We start from the raw sequence: 23019 nt of genomic DNA, 5'->3' as shown, positions 1-23019 counted from the left end.
ACTTTCTCTCTCTGTGTCTCGTGAGGACTATCTTCTGTTCACAATGGATGTTGGGCATCATGTTGACAGACACAATTGGGTTATAATGAGGATGTCTGAAGGGTCAGTCATAACTTAGAAATGTTATTTAGCATTTAGAAATAAAAGGGCATGTTCGTCCCTGATTTTATCCCTCTGCTTTGATCGCTCTGTTGAAAGGGGCGTGTCTGCTGTGAGACATCAATGTGAACGCCCACTGATGTGATTCCACATGTGGAACTCTCTCGAAAACTTTTACTAAATTTTTACTATTACAGATGTCGAGATTAACTAATCATGAAAAGTGTTGCTTATAGCATTGTTTTTAGATCTACTCCTGTTGCATGAAAGCTTGAAGTGATGAGCATTGAGCAGATGAAAGGCAGTCTGATGTCTGCACGAATGCTTTCATCATAACTAACAGTGCAAACACGATGTAAATAAGAGATCCATTGTGCAGTGTAGATTATAACAGGAGTTTTGGCCAAAGTCCAGAACTCAGTCACTGATAAACTTGCGCTGTGTTATTGACAGCATCAGCGATTATAAAGGGAGGGTTCTTTTATCGCTTTCTGTATATAATTTAATCACAATTTAAATAATAATTACAACAAACAATTTTGAGACAGAGAACATCTGACTATACATGAATCATTAAATATAATCAATCACTGATCACAGATTAGGCATTAGAATTAACACGGTTACATTTGACATGTTTTGGCGTTACTGTCGGGTTCATATCTTGCAGTAAAAGTCTGTTTGCAAAGCCTGCACCGAAACTGTGTCTGATTCCCCAAAGAATCAACGGTGAAATGTACTAAACAAACAAATCATGCTCTACTGAGTCATTCATATAGTATAAAATAAATAACCACTTTCTTTGCATGAGGATCCTTTGGATGATAATGTTATTTTTAGTCCAGCGATCTTGTATCTCTCTTCTCTCCATCTCTTCTCACTAACGCGCCAGTGGGCGGGGCCAAAGATACGATGATGTAGAACTAGGCTTTGAGCTGATTCTGCAGAGACTGTCCTTCGTCACACTATTAAGTCATAATGTGACAAAATCTAAAACGAGTCGTCTTCGGAGCTTGGTTTTAATAAAAGTTGTTTTTGGACTAGTTTCTGAAACTTACAGGTTTTTATAGTACAAAGACCTCATATGTCAGAAGATCAATGAAAATTTGATTTAAAAGAGATTTTAATCTCAGTGAGGTTCTCTCCTGTTTAAATAAAGGTATAATAATAGTTTGGCTAAAATGAAAATTTTGTCATAATTTACCTCCATTACCTACACATACATACTTTCTTTGTCCTGTAGTACACAAAAGAAGATATTTGGTAAAATGTCTTCTTTCTTGGTCAACACAGTGAAAGTCAAGGGAAAGCAGTCTTGTTTTGGACCCCACTGACTTTCATTGTATGGACAAAAGCAGTACACAATATATCTTCTTTTGTGTTCCACAGAAAAGTCATACAGAGGTGCATTTCCCAAAAGCATCATTAGCCAACTATGGCCACAAGTTCCGTCATTATCAGCATAGTTCAACGAGTCTGTGTTTCCCGAAACCATAGTTCCAATGAATATTCGCATGCAGCATCGCAAAGTTGTGTGTTTGGAACGACAGCTCTTGAGCTGTGGTTAGAAGCATAGTTTCTTGTTTTCATGACATGTGGACTCAATAAATCCTTATCTTGAGCAAAATAAGCAAGCTGACATTCAGTACAATCTGTATCTTTTATTTAGAATGAATACAAATGTAATTTACTTCTTTTAGTTTGTCAAAAGATTTAAAGCACCGTTTTTGAAGAGTGCGCATGTGCATACCTGCTCTAGTACGCAAGAACGAGCCTATGATTGAATCTGGAAAAAAAGAAAAAAGAAAAAAAAAGAAAGAAAGAGATAGTCCTCAGATGCCATGTCCGTAACTCATAGCATTAACATCTAGCATTAATTTGATCTTAAACAAGTTCATTCAAAGAAGTTATTACTCCACCACGTGCGTGACATCCTTATCCAACGTGGATGAACGACAGAGGTGGACAGTAACAAAGTACATTTACTTGAGTACTGTACTTAAGTACACTTTTTGAGTATCTGTACTTTACTTAAGTATTATTTTTTCTGGAAACTTTTTACTTTAACTTCACTACATTTGAAAGACAAATATCGTACTTTTTACTCCACTACATTTCTGTCAATGTCCTTGAGTAGAAAGTAACATCAGTCAGTGGATGATTTTGGTTGCAGGGGTTGCATTTTGGTTGGAAATTAAAGTCGGGTTGACGTCAGAATTCTGATTGACATCTGATTGACATCAGAACCCGACGTCAGATTGACGTTGGATATTGATTGAAAATAAAAGTCGGGTTGACGTCAGAACCCGAACCCTGACTGCCTTTCATCTGCTCAACCACAATACAACGTCTGTCCAATGTTGGAGATCAACGTCAATCTGACATTGGATTCTGACATAAACCTGATTTTCATTGTCAACGTTGGGTTTAGTTTTCTAAATGCGAATTTTTTCACTTTTTTGGAGCACAATAGCTTATAGATAACAGTAAGGCTAACATATTCATACTAAAAGCCAAAAAACTTTAAATAGGGCAATATTTGAGGGAACAGCCATTTGGGTGTCCGAAACCATTGTGGACGTTATTGAGTGCACTTATTCAGTCTCACATTCAATCCCACTACTGGAACTGTGTTCTAGAAAAAAATGTGATATTGATATGAGGGTAGGTATGCAGGCATAGATTCAGAGGCATACGGTACTTTAAGTATTACATACAACAATGCAACAATAATAAAACAATGCATTGACATTTACTTTTTACTTTTGATACTTAAGTATTTTTAAAAACGAGTACTTCTGTACTTTTACTTAAGAAAAAATAGGTCTTTACAACTTTTACTTGTAACGGAGTAATATTTGACCAGTAGTATCTGTACTTTCACTCAAGTAAGGAAGTTGTGTACTTCGTCCACCTCTGATGAACGACCACTTTGTGACAATATGGTTTCGGGAAACAGTCGTGACTAGCTACTTGATTTCTTCAACGATGCATTGTACTATGGTAGTGAAGCAGCGAGTTACGTCATTGTACGGGAAACTCAGTACAGGTTTGGAATGTCATGATAGTGAATAAATGTTGACAAAATTCAAATTTTTAAAGTTAAAGTGTGTATTTTCTGTGCCACAAGAGGAATTTCGAAAATAACGATTGTTTTCCAAACACTCCCAGCACCCCTTTTGCCCCTTCCACTCTGCTTGTCTTCAAACTAATAAATTCCCTGTAAATAGCTTATTATGTGGTGCTGCCCAAAACACACAATACTGGTTAAAGGGATATTTCACCGCTGGAAAGATGAATGTGTATTTAAATTGGGTCATTTGTGTAGAAGAAATGTGAAATTATTTTAGAAGTTGGTGCCTTCTAGACTGAGAAAAGCCAGAAAATGTATTTTTGGCTCATGTGGATGAAAGATAACAACTCCCAGAATGCACTTGCTTCGCTGCCCACTCCCAAGCCACGCCTACCGGTTCCAGAGGGCAGTATCGGAAGAAATTATACGTCTAGGCTACTAGTTCACTCGAAACTGAAAAGACAATGTTTTATCGTGAGATCCCACCCCCTATGGGCAGGTTGAAAACATGCGGAACTAGCTCCTACTACTGGCTGTAGTCTCTAGCCTCTGACCAAAAAAGCCTCCAATGACGCAAAATGACGGTCATGGACAGAATGTTTTTTTTTTTCAGACACACAATACAGAAATCTCTCGTGTCAGGGGGACATGAGGGATGGAAGCACGGTCATTTGAAAATACTACCGGGTTTGTACTGATACAAAGCTTAATGCTAGTCGGTGAAGTATCCCTTTAAGCCAGGCATTAAAATATCAGACTCCTCAAAGCAAGCACCACATGTGTGCAGTGTTTACACTTTATATGAATGGCTTACCTCTAGTTGTCTTTGCACATTAAACTAGTAGAGGAGAAAAAATGCACCCTTCACCTTTAATCTTTTTGATTGGTTTTCCTTGTAACAGCCACCCCCACGGTCGCACACATCCCCCCTTTTCTCACTCACGTTTCTGCTTTCTCTGCAGGGATCGGACAGGGTGTTCCAGTGGTGGCTTTGATAGTGGAGGGGGGTCCTAATGTGATCTCTATCGTACTGGAGTACCTGAGAGACACTCCTCCAGTGCCTGTGGTGGTGTGTGACGGCAGCGGTCGGGCCTCTGACATCCTGGCCTTTGGGCACAAGTACTCAGAGGAAGGCGGGTATGTGAGGTTTATCTCTCTCCACTGTAACACTACGATAAGACATGAATATTCATTTACATATAGATGATGATTGAACTGTAGCACGGAATAGAGCACATAAGTAAATGGCCACTTTTTTTCTGAAGTATTTTTCCCATTAATTTTCCCATAAGGACTTGTAAGACATAAACCAAGCCAACCAGATATTAGATGAATCAAAAATGTTACACACTTTAATTTAAGCAAAAAAAAGGAATTTGGAATTGGAGATAAAGACAAGGTGTTCTTGATGCATTTGGTTTTATTGTATTTTTTTAGCAATGAACTACTCATCTCATAAAGCACTGCAAATTATGTATTCTTTAAATGTCCATAACTAGTGGAAATTTGGTAAATATTCATATAATATTTTTGCAATATAGTAATAGTATAATAATATAGAAAGTAGAAATTGACATAGCTATTGTATAAAATATATATGTTTAAGTATAACTATACAATAAAATGTAAGTGTTAAAAAAAATTTACACAATTAATGTTATCTCATCGTAGATTAATTGTGATTCCATGCATCTAACATGGTTACTTGCACAAAATCGGAGAAACATGTATAGTTTTTTATATAATACATTTTTAGTCGATTCACATCCCGTGATTTTTATTTACTGCAAAATATTTAAACAGGGAAAAAATGTATGTTATTGCATTATTGATTAATTGCAATTAAATGTACTTAACATGACAAATCACAATTAATCTCAGGAACCTATATGATTAATTAGATTTAGTTCTATTCAACATTCATTTCTATCATTTACTGAAAAATATTTAAATATATACAAGGAATTCCAGTGAAGATTTCTCTTCAATATTATGGGTAGTGTAGTTCTTTACAGATAATTTGAATGTTAAGCACATCTTTTTTTTAACAAAAAGTGTAGTTGAAATCACAGTGACTTGAGCTGTGGTGGGTCTTTTTTGAAAGGATCATATTTTATCATTAAAAAGCAGTTTGTCTATGGAGAAAATTAATGGGATTTTTCCTTCCGGAACCCTACTGTTGCGCTCTGTTGGAATATTTTCATTGCATAAATGAATTGCTCTGATATCACAGTCTCATCTTTCTCTCTGACTACATGTTAGAATCATAAACGAATCTCTGAGAGACCAGTTATTAGTCACCATTCAGAAGACGTTTACATACAGTCGGACACAGGCCCAGCATCTCTTCATCATTCTGATGGAGTGCATGAAGAAGAAAGAACTGGTGAGTGTGTGCAGTGTGGCTGTAAAAGTCCTAATGATTAAACCCCCCTGATCTGACAGATTTAAAGAGATTCCTCTAGAGCCTTTTTGCTGTACTTTGTATCTTTTGAGTTCTTTGTATGAGAGTGAACTCGCAATAAAGCCAGGAGTTTTTTCTGCCGCACATTCCTCTCCATGTCAGCATGCCGTTATTCTATCAGACAGTCAGAGATGCGTGTAAAGTGGCCCTTAAGCTTGGGGCTGATAAATGTCACTACCTCTGCAGCCCACATGAAGTACATTTCCTCAGGCCCTGAGACCATCTCTCTTCATATTAGCTTCTTGCACACATACTTTATCTCTCTGATGCACAGAAAGTAAAACTATTAAGTATTACTTACTACTTACTACTATTAAGTACTTTTATCACCTAAAACTTGTCATATATTTGAATCCACTACTCCTCTGTTAAATTATTCACCAGATTGACGACTCCATAATCTGTATGACTTTTCAATTAGAGTGCACTTTCCATTGAGCTCATTTAAAAGCTCTCAGACACTTCACATTTATCCTTCCCCTGTTAGCCATTGCTTCCAGAACATCCTGAAATGCCTCAATAAAGAGTTTTAACAATCAGCTTCAGTGTTGCCAGGAGAAACATATCCTACTTTTATCTTAACATGCTTCCATATTTTTTATCTATGAAGTAAAATCTATCAAGACCATGATTTGCATGTAAAACGTTTCTAGTTGTCTTTGAATGTTAATGTAGTTCAACTCAAATTTCAATGTTGTGTTTGTATATTCAGATTATGTTTTCAGTCATTAAATCATACATCCTCAAAGTGATTTTTGTGTTTATTCTTTTATTAATAATGATTTGAATCTTCTTTTAGTCATTGTAGTGGTTTCACTCATTGTCTGTGCACGTGTCTATGTATTTGTGATTTTGTGTATGTGCACACCATGTTATTTTTTAATTAATTCTTTGTATAACCGTGTTTTCAGTGTTGTTAGTGCATGCATTTCCACTGTGAAGTATGATCTGTAGCTGTAGATGTGTTAATCCTCATTATGAAGATGACCTTCTCAAGCATAGATATGAATCTTTGTACCCACACACCATATGACTTTTACTTAAGCCTTTGTATTTATATGCTGTATTGGCTTAAATGCAATTGTGTTCAAATGCGAACTGTTTTGTTGAAGGTGAGAGCTAGTTTTGAGTAAAGCACATTGGCTTTAGTTCACATGCCACCCACTTGAATATGTTTTATTGATGATTCAAAAGTGAGATCACAACGCCTTTGAGACGCAACTAAGGGAAGCAAATTAAAAATGTTACTTAAAAGTAGAATTGGCATTAAACCAGTGTACAAGCACAAAATGCCACTGCTAATATAACAAATAAATACACATACATCATAATCTGTTACTTACTTACACAAACATGTACGCTTCTGCTCAGTTGGGTATCGGATGTGCTGGGAGATGAGTGCAGCATGTGTGTTTGGGACCTAGAGAACTTAAGTCCAATGCATTCATCTCACATTCATCATACATGCACACAGTACAGTTCAGCTCAGTGCTTGATCTCCTCTTTTGCTCCCTCATTGCTGTACTTTCCACTAAGGACAAGCCAATGGGAGAATTTCCATGCTTGATGATTAGAAAAACTGCTTACAATTTACAATTGTGATTAGGAAGCTAGAGTGAATGAGTATTAGAGGTGCCTTTGGCAGTCTTTGAAGATGGAGTAATTATCGTATCTTAGCAGTTTAATTTGAAGATGAAACAGTATCAGAGTATCCGAGTATTACAGCTTTGTTCATAATAGCTTACTATTATACAATTTTTACTATTGCTGCAATTTTATGGATTTATGGAAGTCCATTTCCGCCACATAAGAAAAAAATCATGTTTTGGTAAATTGTAGTTATGAAATAAAAAGTCAAAATTATGACATACTAAGTTCTCTTTCAAGGTATAACAACACTTTTGGGAATGCCTTCAACATCTGAAGCATGTGTGAAACTTGTCCAATCCTGATTGGCATTGTGTTATGACATAGCGTGTGACAGGGCACCACGGAAGCTACAAAGGTCTACAAAGGTCAACAGCATCAGCTTCTGTTTTTCAGCAATGACTCTGTGTGTGAAACTGTCATTTACTGTTGTACCTATTTGTCTATTTGGCATTGTTTGTCTCAAAAAAAGAAAATAAATATGTCAAGTGAAAGACAGTACAAACAGTGTGTGCCTCCCTGCCCCAGATACATCACGAGTGGGGACACACACACATTTTGAATGCACAGGCAGCTCTAAAGGGGGCTGCCTGTACTCAATGTGAGCAGCCACCACTCAGGACGCTCCGCTCCCGTCTGCCTTTGTTTGACAAGGTGGGCCAGGTTTGCGTTCCTCACGGTTCGGGACCCGAGGCTGCGCGGCATCTTAAGTCGTAGGGTTCTCAAGTGGAGCTTGCAGAGGAGGTGGTGACAGCTTTGGCCGTTTCTCTTCCTTCATCTGCAGGTTCCAGCACTTGCATTCGGGCATCCCGATCGAGAGCCTGATGCTCGAGCTCTAGTTCTAAGAAATTGGAAGCTCTCAGCATCGAGGCTTACGAGGAGCTGGTCGAGGATGTGACTCTTGCTGTGGCCAAACTTAATATTGTGTAGCTACCAGAAAAACAGGAAGCAAAACGGATAAGTAAACAAGATGAACTCTTTCTGTCTAGCCGAGCACAACCTCAATGTCAGGGTTTGCCGTTCTTTCACAATCTCCACGTTGAGTCATCGAGATTGTGGAAGAAGCCGCACACTTCCCATTTATTGAGCCCAGCAACAAACATGTACTTCAATCATGAGCTCGAAAGAGAACAGCTATGGGATGTTGCCGCAGGTGGAAGAGACTTTGGCATCTTATCTCCCCCCTCACACTGCATCATCCCTGAAAGCCCTGACACTGCCCACCAAACCATGCAGAACAACTTCCGGTTAGGTGGACAAGTCATATATGGCGGCTAGTTGTGCTGGTGCACCCTTGCATACCATGGCATGCAGGCGTACCAAGCAGACCTATTAAGGGAAATCGATGAGGGCGAGAGGATCGGGCCCGACAACATTAAAGAGCTGCATCGGGTCACGGACCTGTCTCTCCGTGCCATCAAGGCGAAGGCCCAAGCCATCGGTTGCTCCACGGCATGAGGACCTCCATGAGGATCGTTATTCTCTCAGAGAAGGCTTTGGGGAAGAAGTCCTGACGCTCCTCCACGGAGCCCTCTGGAAATCGATGTTGTTTCCCCGCCGCCTCGTGCGCTTTGGGGCACACCGGTTCCCAGTGAACGCAAACCTCATTGACCGCCCGAAATCGTCGCGGCCCTAAGGAGTTTGCCTGTAGAAAAACGTGTTGGGTTACTCCCTGGCGGCCAACCGCTTCAGGGCACTGAACTTAGTGTTCGCAATGCACCAGAGAGACTGATCCACCTAGAGAATTATATAGAAGCATGGAAACTTCTATCAAATATATCTCAGTGGGTCCCGTGTACGGTAGAATAGGGGCACAGAATCCAGGAGATTCAGGCTCAATATGCAAACAGTTCCTAGCCTGGGTTTCCCCATGCTGCCTTGAGCGCAGCGCGATTTTATTCACGCTGCTAGGCAGCCTGGATACCATGGACCAGATTTTCCCCTCAAAAAGGGAACCAATCACAGAATGAGGAGGGAGCAGCAAGACGATGACGACGTCTATGCGACACACCGAAGCAGTTTGTTTATATCTATGGATCCAATATGGCATCAGACGCGAAGTTACCTTTCGAGGCAGCCTTAGATAGTGTTCTAAGTAGTTTAGAACGCAAGTTTATTTCGTCTTCTTCCTCGTCGGATTTCTGCCACTCTACATACGTCATCTGGTATAATTGAAACAATTGGCTATGAGCTACGTACAGGCGCATTTGATAGACATTCGTAGCGCCCAATAAACGGCTCTGGGCATTCGTAAACCACGCCTCAAATACGAGAAAATTAACATGTGGTTCCCAGACCACGTCTCAGTGAGACGAGGTCTGACATTAGCCAGGCTAAACAGTTCCTTTGATTGTGAGTAAAATCAAGTCTGAGGACTGGTTTGTCACAATAGATCTAAAGTACCCTACTTCCATATATCCAGTTCCTGAGGTTTGATTTTGGGGGCGAAGCGTTCCAGTATCAGGTCCTTCCATTTGGCTTATCTCTATCCCCTCGCACCTTCACAAAATACATGGATCCAGCACTGGCTCCTCTGAGACTCCAGGGCATTTGTGTTCACAATTATATAGACAACTGATTGATTTTAGCCCAGTCACGAGAGATGGCGGTTCAACATCTGGGGCTCAGGCTCGATTCCAAAATGAGCATGTTTTCCCCCCTTCTATCCAGTCTATCCAGATGACAGTAACCAGGATCAGGCTAGGCCAGGCTGTCACTGTAGAACATTTTCAAAGATTGCTGTGGCTCATGCCAGCTGCATCAAACATGAAACCTTTTGGACTGCTGTACATGAGACCCCTGAAGTGGTGGCTCAGGACCAAGGTATGATCAGGGTTACGCGCAGATGCCTTCATTCCCTGGCTATATGGAAGAAAAGATTTTTGGAAAGATTTCGATTTCCTTGGTCACGGCAACCTTTTCACTAATATGGCTGCGTCCAAAACCGCATACTTTTTTGAGTAGGTACTTATTTTGAATTTGAGTAATTACTTCAGGGCTGAAAAAAAAAGTATGTTCTATATAGTATCATGTGCACACCAGAATCTCGCTGGAAGTAGTTGGTCATCCAGGTACTTTTTTGCCTACTCTTTTATCAGTACTGTGAATTTGGACATACTGCTTTTGTCACATACATTTTGTATGCAGCTTATGACTTGATATGAAGAACAGATATTTTGTTTACATCCACTTTTCAGCTTCCGATCTGCTGCGTGAGATCAAGTGAGGCGCATCCTCTGGCACGATAATCTTAATAACATTTTGTAGTGTGTGATGCGCCACGATTTTCAAATCTTGTAGTGTAAGCATGTTTAAGATTTGAGGGAAGAAAATCTGCAAAGATTCTCCTTAAGTGTGTGCTGCAACCTCTGGTCTCAGGGCAAGCTGTTGTCACCCAAAGCTATGTATATCCCTGGAGACCAGAATGTAGGAGTAGACATTCTGTAGATTTAGGGGCTGAGGCCTGGGGAATGGAGACTCCAACCCGAGACGGAGGAGTTCATCTGGAGGAAGTTTGGCCAAGCTGAAGTGGATCTATTTGCGTCTCGAGAGACAACTTACTGTCCGCTGTGGTTCTCCCTCACGCATCCCTCGCTTTCGCCCCAATTGCTCCCCCATGCTTTCAACCTTGATTGCACTGCTCTCGGGAGTCCTAGAGAGGGTTCGCCAGGACGGGATCAGTCTACTCTTGGTAGCCCCATTCTGACCAGACAGAGTCTGGTTCTCGGACCTCATAGCGCTCCTAGGAGGCCCTCCATGGGAGATTCCAATAAGAAAGGGATGTTCTGTCACAAGCAGGGGGTTTGATATTTAACACTTGACCCGGGCTCCGAGGGTTTAGTCTGGGGTTGTTGAGACCATCCTAAGCTCTAGAGCTCCCCTCCACGAGTAAACTGTACATCTTAGAGTGAAGAGAATTCACTTAATGGTGCTGAGAGCATCAGTTGGATCCAGTTAACTGCCCAGTGGCTTCAGTGCTGGAGTTCCTTCAAGATAATTTCTCTGGGGGTCTTTCCCCATCCACGCTTAAGGTTAATGTGGCGGCCATAGCTGCCTTCCATGCACCATTAAGCGGTGGACCATTGGGGAGACACCACTTTGTTGTCCGTTTCCTTGTGCTCTGAGGATGAGGGCTGCGGCTCATGCCAGGGTTCCAACTTGGCTCGAACACACTGAGTCTGTGTCAAAGAAGTTCCTTACACTAATGGTGGCTTTCATACTGCCAATAACATCCCTTAAGAGAGTGGGGAACTTACAAGCCCTGTCCGTCTCTCCTTCCTGTTTGAAGTTTGCTCCTGAGAGAGCTAAAGCCATTCTCTACCCTAGACCGGGTTATGTGCCCAAAGTGCCGACTAATTTGGCACGGTCTATTGTTCTCCAGGCCTCCCATCCTCCACATGTGTTGGCGGATTAAGAGATGCTACACCTTGTGTGCCTGGTTACGGCTCTTGAGGCCTATGCGCATAGGTCCTCCCTATGGAGGAAGTCTGACCAGCTGTTAGTGTGTCTTCGGTCTCCCAAGAAAGGATCCCAAGTGTCAAAGCACACTATCAGCAAATGGATTGTCAAAGCAATCTCTATACAGCGCATGAGGCACACAGCATGCCTTCGCCTTTGCTGATCAGGGTACACTCTACGAGGAGTGTCACATCCTCAAAGGCTCTATTGTCATGGTTTGCCTTCAAGAGGTCTGTGATGCTGCAGGTTGGGCCTCCCCACACACATTTTTAAGATTCTGTAGTCTGGACCTTCCTTCCATGTCGGGTTCTCGAGTGCTCTTTTCCTGAGTTGTGCCCGGACAGGTTTCACACCAGGGCAGGCATTAGTCACTGTGGCGCTGTGGGTATTTAGTTCCCCCAAAGTGTCGTTATATGATGCAGGTTCCCTCGAAAGGGAACGTCTCAGGTTACGAATGTAACCATTGTTCCCTGAGAACAGAACGAGATACTGTGTCCCTTTGCCACACCACCTGAATGCTTGAGAGCGACTTGCTTCAGCCTATCAGAAGCTGATGCTGTTGTGTGCCGGCTTACCTTTGTAGCTTCCGTGGTGCGCCTTCACACACTTCGTCACGACGCAATGCCAATCAGGATTGGACTAGTTTCACACATGCTTCAGACGCTGTCACGCTAGAGGTGCTCCCCAAAGCGTTGTTATGCAATCCAGTGTCTTGTTCCCTTTTCAGGGAACAATGGTTACATTCGTAACCTGAGATGTTATATTAATGAGATGAAAAGTCATAATTATGACATACTGTAAAGTCATAATTATGACATACTGTACTGTCATATTTATGAGATGTCAAATTATGACATGCTAAGTCATAATTCTGAGATAAAAAAAAAAAATGTGACAAAGTTCAATTATAAAACGCGTAGTGTTAGTTTTGGCAGGTCATGTTAGTCAAGCTTGCATCAGCTGACTCTCAGCTGATCCACATCTACCTATAGGAATATGACGCCTATCACCGTATACATATATAAGCTCCTTCAGCATTATCAGCAGCTATCACGTTTCTCAGGAGATAATTACCCTCCTCCATCCCCAGCTCCTCCTCTCACCCAGTCAGTATTTGGCATTCTGATTCCCCCATTGAATCAGAATCAATTCTTGAATTATGTTGTACTTTAAAATCTTAAATTCAATATATTTGCATGCATTCATGTTGGTTCTGTTCTGTTTACCCCAAGGGGGGTAATTTCTGCTCTCCCTGCTCTTATCCATGCTAGGCTGCATGGATGTGCAGGGAGTTCTCGCCCAGAACGGAACCATACCGCCAATCCAAACTGTATGCTAATTGCCAATCGTATTTGACGATAGTGGTCCTGACAGAAATGTGATAAATTGAAATTGTTACATATTACGACTTCTGTCAATTATGATAATTTTTTTAATGTGGCGGAAATGGGCTTCTATAAATATTTATATACATACTGTGTACATTATACAACAACTTACAGCTTGGAATTCTGTGTCCCACAATGCAATGCGGCTAGCTTGATTTTCCACTTTGATGGATAAACAGGAACTTAGTGTTAACCTCACTTTTTCCAATTTATTAATTTATCTTACATTCTTGACAAATGATATTTGGATGCCATTTGTTGAAATAAACATGCAACAATAATTTAAATTCTGCTTTTTGTTTTTTAAATAGTAGGCAGTATATAGTATATACTGCGCTGTCCTCAGCAAGTAGCTAGTTTTCCATTCCACTGCAGCGACGCTTTTGCATAAATGCATCTGATTAGAAAATGCAATCCAATGTGCACCTATGAAAATGATCTGAGCTGTACAGAACAATGTGCGCTCGCTTCGATCCGGTAATGGACAGAAGTCTGCCAACAGACAAATATTGAGGACTTATAAACTCACTGCTGAGCTTTGCACACAGATTTTCTGATGTATTTGGCAATGCAGAGATTTATCAAAATCAATCAATGGGTTGTGTAAGAATGCTTAACAGGGCAGTTTTTTGCCCCCAAGCTGCTAGTTGATAAGCTCTCATGCTGATCATGACATGTGCTTGAGGGTTAATGCTGATGCAACCATATATACATTATTGTGTATACATTGCATTAAGGTGCAAATAAGCAAAATATGCCTTGAGAAACATGCACTGATAAAAAAAAATTGCGTGTGCTGTAACATTTGTGAGGTAACCTACAAACATATTTTTAAGAAAATGCTGAAATATGAGAATAACACTAAGACGACCTTGTGTTCTGTGATGAATCAAGAGTTGGATAATAATGAGATCTGTAGGGAGGTGTCTTAAATCAGCTCTGTTCCTTTGAAGCACCTGAGCAGATGTTTAACCTGAACTCAACAGGACATGCTTCCATAACCTCCTGCCTCTCAGTACATGACCTGACTACACCAGATTTGGAGGGGGCAGCAGCAAACTAAAATTAATTACAACCTTATTAGATTAGATTAGGGTCCTTTTAGGGATGCAGTATTTCTGTTCTGTGTGAGATTAATTGGCACTTGACACATAAAAGAAGCATTATGTCAGTCTTTTGCACCTCTCTGCAGTAGGCATTCCCTCTCTCATTCAGGATTGAATTCCATTCGTAATCTCTTTCCTACGGTGGAGGTCTTTGTTCCTGCAACCAAGGGAAGGATGGTTCAATTAATCAGACTGACAGCCTCTCTGTCTATTTATCAGCCCCATTCTGTTTTCCTAGAGAATCTTTCTTGTGTTTCATGTTTCCATTGGCTCAGAGAGGAGTTAGTACTGCTAGTTTTCCCTCACACCAGAGCATTTTAATCTCCTATTCTAGGAAACACTATTGTTTTAGCTCTTGCTTAATTGTGGAAAAATGTTTTTCAATGTCAAAATTTGTTCTCTCATCCCAGCTTATAATGTTAGGGTCTTCTATTACCCTGAAAGGGCTTATATTCGGTACAGCATTTCACTTATTAACTATTCACACACACACACACACACAAAAAAACTTGAAATATTGATTTGAGTTGAAATTGTTTTTTAATAATTGACCTGTATATTACCTTAAAGCTTAGACTAAATAAACAAATAGCCAATTACAATGTAGCCTACAAAATAATTAGCACCAATATTGCAGTATTGATACACATTTAGTTAACAAAATGAAACCCTAAACATTACAATGCTATAAAAGTGTGCAGACTTAGAGAAATAAACAGCAGGTGCTGGCTATTTTCAGACAGTTTACGTTGGCGAGTTGTCTACAGCTCATAATAAACACCACTGTAACATGACCTCTAACTTAAGTAAATGCTTTTAATAAACATTTAGTTAACAAAACAACACCATGCAAGTTTTAATGCTAGTAAAAGTATGAGCACAAGGCGGGAGGGAGGCGTGGCCATGACCATGTCTGCTGAACACACCCCCGTTTCTTGACTCCACCCCCATGTCAAAAAAGTGCCATGAAGTGAAAAGCACAGAAAAGTGAAGCGTAAAGGGAAAAAGGTATCGCGAACTCACACTTGTCTGAAACTCAGAATAAAAAGAGCGTTGCAAATTAATTGGTAGGTGTGACCATGGAAAATATCTGTTACAAAATCATTGCTGTAAAAAATCTGGTGCAGAAGTAAAATAGGATCAAATTTCTTAAGCTTCTTTTACATCTGTTATTGATTTATGGAATGAATTATATCTTTATTTTTGAACTACTTAATGTACATAATTGAACATCATTACATCGTTATTTTAAGAACTGAAATATTTGACATTTGAAAGTTGTGTCTGATATGCTGTGTTGCTGTGAGCGTCAGTGAATAGTAGGAAATAGGTGTGTTCGACTTGAAGCGGCATATGGAGCTGTCTCGCTCTCGCTGTACTTTGTCATACACCGATCGGTCTGTGCAGCGGCGCTTCAAGTCGGACACACCTATGTGTGCAGCCTTTTTCAGTGCTGCTGGTTCGGGAAGTATTTTTTTCATTCATTTTTCCCATTGGGATTTTCAAATCTTTGTTAAAGAGTTATAAGCCATTAACCAAGCCAATCAGACAAAAGGTGAATCACAACACTAAAAACCTTGATTTGAAGCAAAAAACAGTTACTGTCTGTTAAATAAAGCAACATGCAACATATCATCAGTGTTTCTCTGCTCATGCTGGCCTGAATCACATGCTCTACTCTTCGGCACAATGGTGACCCACAAAACAGACCATACAGAAACACTTTAAATCCCAACAGAACATTAAACACTAACAGATCTCTCAAGATCTCAGCATATTCACTTATTACAATCCAGACCTTATTTCTTTCAAACTATCATTCTTATTGAGAATTAACTGAGGTTTAGAAGTTGATGTTTTATTGAAAATAATACATTTTGATACCATTTTGATAATCAGTGTTTGCTTTAGTTGAGCTCTTGGCCCTTTCAGTTTTAACATTACTTTTTCTATATGGCTGCTTTAACTGTGTGTCTCGGATACATTTTTGTTGGTAGGGATCCAAGAAAAACTCAGATCAGATGATCTTGGTCACTTTTAGTGATGATATTCATCATAAATGGCCTGATTTATTGATACCACCTGAAGTCTAATATTTGATTAAATTGTTACAATGTTTTGACAGAATCATATAGACTCACACAGACAGAATCAGCGTATGATCGCAACAATGGTGACAATGAAAAAAATTGCCAGTCATTTGACCGTTTTATCATGTACAGTAACTGTTTTGTTACTGTTTAATTACGGATTATATTTGTAATTTACATTTTTATGTAATTTAAGAAAACTTATGAAAAATACAGTAAATTTTCTGAACAAAAAAATGTGAATTACTGGAATTTGTCATTAATGTCACAATACCTAACATAACAGCTGAATTTTTAATCTACAGATATTATTTTACAGAGCTTTGAGTACAATTTAAAATAAAAGTTAAAAATTAAATTAAAATGATCATCAAAAAAATCAGTTAATTTCTGTAAAATTTTGATTTTTTTTTTTTTTCGTGATCCACGTGATCCACAAACAACAGATTTTCCTGACAAAGTGGGAATTGCTCCATTTCAGGAAAAGCTTTTGTGTGTATAGCCTGCATTGTATAGGCTACTCTCTTAGGTTCTGGAAGCTGTTCTCCATAAAATGTGCAGCACACAGATAAACGTTGGGGTTACGATGTTCAGGAACAGTGTTTAAAATAAATTTTAACCATTCTAAGTTTGTCAGCCTTAGGAAGATCAAACAAATGAGTAACGTAGCCTACTACTTTGGCAGAAATTATTTAAATGAATAACATTATAACTTGTGGTGTAGTCCAATTGAGTCCTTCGTTGTTATTGAAAAGTGGAAATAAAATATCTCCCTTTGGATTAAACTTTAAGTTTTGTAACCTTGCAGATCTTTTTTATGCTCATAGCTACAGCAACATTACACACTGACTAAAGTTGAAAAAGTGAAATAGCATAATAGGACCCCTTTAAACATGGTGATTTAAACAAATAAGCTGAAATAATGCTGACTGATGGCTTCAGCAGAACCAACTACCATGTATTAACAACCTCATTAATGTTTATAAGTTATCGTTCAAATTGACAACCTTTCATTGGCTGATTTTTCTGTTTGCTTTAAGCAAAGTAGCGATATGGTGTGTGTCTCGGGCGGAACTATTAGCATGATGTGGAGGTAGTGTTTGGGGAAACTTGCTTGAAAACTGTTTTTGCACAGTTGAGTTTTGTCAGTGGGAATGAAGCTGAATGAAAATAGACTGATGCTTCAGGGGATGACAGCTTCCGATCAGCTTATGATGATGGATGGAAAGATGGAGTCACATCCGGCCACATGTCGAATGGGTCAGTAACTGTATGGATGAACAAATGGATGGACAGCTGACAGACCAGAGGAGACATGAACTCCTGGCACATGTGAGGAACAGTGAGTAGTGTTGCTGTAGGATTTAAGATAATGTGAGAGCGCTGGATGGGTGGAATGGATGTGTGGGTGAGGAAGGAAATTTCACCCCTGATAAATGAAGATGAATGTTTGCCCATGGGCCTGGTTCACTGATGCATGAAGCAATCCACCGAACAGCGAGAACAGCATTCGCCAGAATCAGATCTCCAATGAGCGTTAGATACAGACTTATTGTACAAACCATCTCGTCCTTTAACGTACATTCAAATTCTCTGTTTTGATACATTTTACACACAAATTCCACAATGGGTCAAATTTCCATTTGATTTGAATTAAAACCCCTAGAAGAAGTTGTGTTGTCCCAATTGGTGAAATGTCAAACCAGATGACTAGTTTAGATGTGAAATGACTACATCGCCAATAAGGCTATTACAAAATTGTGCCCCCTTAAAGGAGAAGGATAGCAAAAACCTGCATTTGTGCTCCTAATAACAGCTCTGTAATTTAAATAAAGTGGAGAGTTTAAAAATAGTGTATAAGGAGAGAAAGAGACTCCTTAGCCCTTTTCTAGATTCTGCTGCTAGACATAATTTCACACCTCTCAATGTAATGATAACCTTTAACAGCAGGAAGACAAGCCTCTGATGGACAGAGCTATTTCACTACTCACTGCAGGGTTTTTTCTGACTGAGGCATCAGAAAGAAACAGTGCTCAGCAGGTCAGGATGCTCTCTTTGACACACCTGTAGAGGGTTTGAGCGGATTCTCCTGCTAACACAGGAGAATACATCAACATGTTTCTAAATATGCGATTTCAAATTAAAAGTTTAAACCCACTCTCTGAGTTTGCATGTTTTGATGATGTCCACATATTCTTGTTCACAGTATATTAGCTTTAAAAAAAACAAAAAAAAAAACATATTAAGGCTTTTAACCAAAGCCGACGAGCTTCTTCACCCTTCAGAGGGGCGTGCAGATCTCAGGGTGCCCCACATCCACATTCAGCTCTGGTGTGTGGATTATGGTCAAAACAAATATCATGCAGTTATTTTTTACGCTTGAACCAGCTATAATGGCACCCCTTAGCTAAAGAACGCCAGTCCATATTAAAACTTCATATTTAAAAAATGGCGGCGCCCGCTCTTACGTGTCAAATAAGGTGGATAGCTAAACATAACTCCACCCATTAGGACCACAGAGGTAGAGCTGGACTAGGTCAAGCTCCACCCATTTAATCCAGATAGGGTGAGCTGGACATCATTTGGCTCTGCAGTCAGTAAGCGCCACTTGGAATATTCCAGTATGTAATACAGTTGAATCAACAGCATGCTGTTTATTACCACAGGAAATACTTTCAACTCAAGGAAAAACATGTGTACATGTATAACATTACTGAATAATTTTTGAAAGTGCTTTAACTAAAATAAGACCCTCATATTTCTTTTTTAAAACATCAGCAAGCCTATATAGACTTTTAAAACAATTTAAAATATTTACGCAAATGAGCAGTGATGCGACACGGCCAATACGAATACAGACATTTTTCCACCACCTTTTACAGAAGAAGCTTCTGAGAGAAATGCTATTAGCAACCAACAATCAGTTGCAGATGCAGCAACCTCCAGTGATTTAATCAGTGTCATAGTGAACGCTCTGTTAGGATGTTGAGGTGCTGTTGTGTAGTCTTCAACAAAGAAGAGGCATTCAGGGCCAATGACAATTTGTTGGTGATGTGAACACCCATTAACCTAAGGCTGCCTGTTATCTCCTCCACCACATTGTTGATGTGCTGCGAGTAATGAACTGCTCGAGACCATAGATCTAAAGTAAACAATCATCTCTTTTTTACTAGCATTGTTCTAGCACCAGGTTGCAAGCTGTCTCACCTCTTCCTTTGGCTGAGCCCCTCAACAGAGGTGTTGTGTGAAGATTTAATGATTGCTCTGATATTTGGTGATGCACTCATGGTGTTATGTATGCCTGTGGATCCTTACTACCTCAAAGCTATTGCTCCAGAGGTCTACCTGAGACAGAGTTAAATGCTTAAGTGCAGCTAGTTTGTTAGGGTCTGGGGAAAGACTGTGATCAGTGCAGAGATTAAGTAAACATAAGCAATTATTTGACAAATGAGATTTTGTTGTCTTGGTAACAAATGTGCAATAATGATGACAAATGTAATGCCATCGTTCATGGAGCTGTGTCTGAAGGTGTGTATTTGAAAGTATATTGTGGAAACTGGAAAAGCGGTCTTAATGTTTGCTGTGACCAGTTTCTCAAAACTCTAGAACCACTGGAGTAAATGCAATAGGGTGAAAGTCACTGAAGACATTTTTGCACTCGGATGATGGAGGTTGATTTGAAGCATGTGGGGACATGACAGCCTAAGACAAGGTGGATTTAAATGATCTCTATGATGTCTGCAAATATCACCTGCACTGTAAAAAAAATAAAAATAATTGTTGACAGATTAATTCTGTAAAAATACAGTAAAAAGTGCAAGCATATTTTATCTAAAACACAACAGGTAACCAAACAGTTGATGGACCCCAATGACTTCCATAGTAGGAAAAAAAAAATACTATGGAAGTCAATGGGGTCCATCAACTGTTTGGTTACCAACATTTTTCTAAATATCTTCTTTTGTGTTCAGCAGAAAAAAGGAATTCATACAGGTTTGAAACAACTTGAGGGTGAGTAAATGATGTAAATGATGACAGAATTTTCATTTTGGGTGAACTATCCCTTTAAACATTCAAATGAAAAACCATTAAATGTGAGGTGTCGCACAGAATTCTAGTACATTTAACAGTGTTTTACTGTAAAATGAAATGAAAGGTTAGATCTATTTCAGTATTTCCTCGTATATAAGTGAACTTAATGTTAACCAATTAACAGGTTTTAACTGTGGCATGTTTTTAGTCTGTTATAGGTACAATTTGTAGAGGCATAACCTGTTTTAAAAAAAGATTCTGAATCGAATGGGTGCCTTAGTTGTTAAAACGTGCTCTGAGGCACACGGAGATGATTTAATTATCCATTATTGACTTTTTCTATTCAGCTACTTCAGGCTTATAAATCACAGACATGTCCCCATAGGTCAGCTGTGTACTCAATATGCATATGAAATTTTGAAAAGAACTAACAGTGTCTGAATCACTTTCCTGCTGTGTTTGAGTGATGTGCGTTGAATTTAAACAGATAGTTGTAAATTCTGTCATGAATTACTCAACCTCATGTAATACTCAACCTCATGTAATTCCAAACCTGTATAATTTTTTTCCCTTCACACAGTGAAAATCATTCTTAGAAACATTCTTCAAGTGTGTGTGTGTGTGTGTGTGTGTGTGTGTGTGTGTGTGTGTGTGTGTGTGTGTGTGTGTGTGTGTGTGTGTGTGTGTGTGTGTGTGTGTGTGTGTGTGTGTGTGTGTGTGTGTGTGTGTGTGTGTGTGTGTGTGTGTGTGTGTGTGTGTGTGTGTGTGTGTGTTTCACACAAAGAAGAGAAAATGTCATACATGTTTTGATCGACATGAATGTGAGTACATTGTCACTCTTGGGAGAATATCCCTTTAAGGTTGACTGGTTGGAGTCACACACATACAGAAAGAAGACACACACACACACACACACACAGAGTTGGGTCACCTCCACAGTCACAGGGTCATCAATAACTGACACTTCAGTAATTGGCCGTCACTATACTCTTTGTAGTGGAGATGAAGTGCTTGTTCGATATGATCACATTCCATTTACTCTCCAGTTTCAACAGCAAAATTATTTCATAGTGCACACAGAACCACACCACACACAAGACATAAGCATTGCACCATTAGTTTATTCATCAGTTCTGAACTATAAGACATTTTGAAGGATTATATGTTCCGTTATTTAAGCTTGCTAAAGTGCTCCAATTCTTTATTCCACCGCCACCACCTCTCAAGCTCACACACTCTAAATGTGCCATCATTTCATGGTTGCTTGGGGGATGAAAATGAAAACATTATTGACATTAGGCTGAACCAATCCTCCCACTTCCACAGATAAGTTCATTAGTCCATACCAGACACAGATGGAAAATGCTACTGAAAGAAAGGTGGATTGTTCAAATGACAGGCGTTAGATTAATGGCCTGTGCTCTATATGTTCTGGAATTCAGAACACACGTTGCATTGCATATGAAGCCACAAGGTGCCCTTCACATGCGACGTTTCAGTGTTTACAGAACTGCAAACACTGTTCCGGTTATGGCAGTGCATGCAGCGCATTGTCACTTCTCTTCACTATAAGGGCAAGACACTAAGCAGTTATCACCATGATTGGATTTGCTTTGATCATGCTATCATACTCAAACAGTTGTGATGTTCATGTGATGCCAGAAATAATGCAATATCTCTCTTTCTCAGATAACAGTGTTTCGAATGGGATCAGAGGGACACCAGGACATTGATCTGGCTATTTTAACAGCTCTTCTGAAAGGTAATATTTGTACATTTGTGGATACTCATATGCATCTGTGGGGATCCGCTCGTATATCATCTCATTTTAAAATGAATTTTGTAGAGAAAAAAGCAAATTAAGAGGTAAACAAAAATACTGTATAAAATTCAACCAAAGCTAATAGTTTAGAGTAGATAATTGTTACAATGTGTCTCCCTTATTCATGTAAAAAAGTTAAATTGCAATGTGCAAGTACATAACTACTCCAGTAATGATTATGCCTTTTTGAAGTACAGTACAAAATAGCAGTGGTTTAATTTGACTCAGACCGAGACAATATTCAAAGGCCCTCTTATCTTAGCTGATATGTAACTCTGGTACCTCTGTTACTTGAAAATATGATGTCAGTTTAGTGCTGTACATCTTTATTGTTTGTGTTTTTTTTTTATTATAAGACATTTTAAATAATGTTACAGGATATTGGGGCCCCCCTGGATGTTTGTTGAGGCCCTCTAGTAGGGGTGCAGTTTGGAGGGGATAGGGTGAGGTAACCCTGGCCTTCTAGCAGTAGTTAAGAAACCACTGTGTTGTAGAATGTACAACTCAGTTTTATACGCTAACAAGGTGCCTGCTCTGTCTCTCTATCCAACAATTGGTCAATGGATTGAAAATGTTTGAAGACCCCTGGTTTAAATAATGATTGATGGTTGTAAAAGAACGATGAAGGCCATCTGAAACATCTTTATGTAAATTTCCACAAGTTGTGGAGCAGAGATCTGACTTTTTCTGATCACACACTAACTTCCCTTTTACCGCCCACCGACTTTCAGTGCCCGCAATCGCCAGGTTAACAGGACATTTGCCACTGAGAGGAGTGAACAAAATGCAAGCTCTACTGGTTATGCTTCTTAAGACCCACTTTTAAATCCCTTTCAAAAG

The 23019-nt window shown here is 39.5% G+C and overlaps 1 protein-coding gene across 13 annotated transcripts in view; it reads left to right on the top strand.

Annotated features, from left to right (window-relative positions):
• Nucleotides 1–23019, top strand: part of trpm3 (transient receptor potential cation channel, subfamily M, member 3) — a 140522-nt gene that overhangs the window by 84843 nt on the left and 32660 nt on the right. For all 13 annotated transcript variants that reach the window (XM_082170785.1, XM_082170776.1, XM_082170779.1 and 10 more), the window contains exons 7-9: nucleotides 4135–4309; nucleotides 5435–5558; nucleotides 22047–22119. In XM_082170785.1, the coding sequence (XP_082026911.1) occupies nucleotides 4135–4309; nucleotides 5435–5558; nucleotides 22047–22119 (372 nt within the window). The remainder of the gene's footprint in view (nucleotides 1–4134; nucleotides 4310–5434; nucleotides 5559–22046; nucleotides 22120–23019) is intronic.

Source organism: Leuciscus leuciscus (assembly GCF_965113295.1).
Source record: "Leuciscus leuciscus genome assembly, chromosome: 5".
NCBI classification, from domain to species: domain Eukaryota; kingdom Metazoa; phylum Chordata; class Actinopteri; order Cypriniformes; family Leuciscidae; genus Leuciscus; species Leuciscus leuciscus.
Note: the sequence above shows the minus strand (reverse complement) of the source record. Positions and strands in the feature narration are given on the sequence as shown.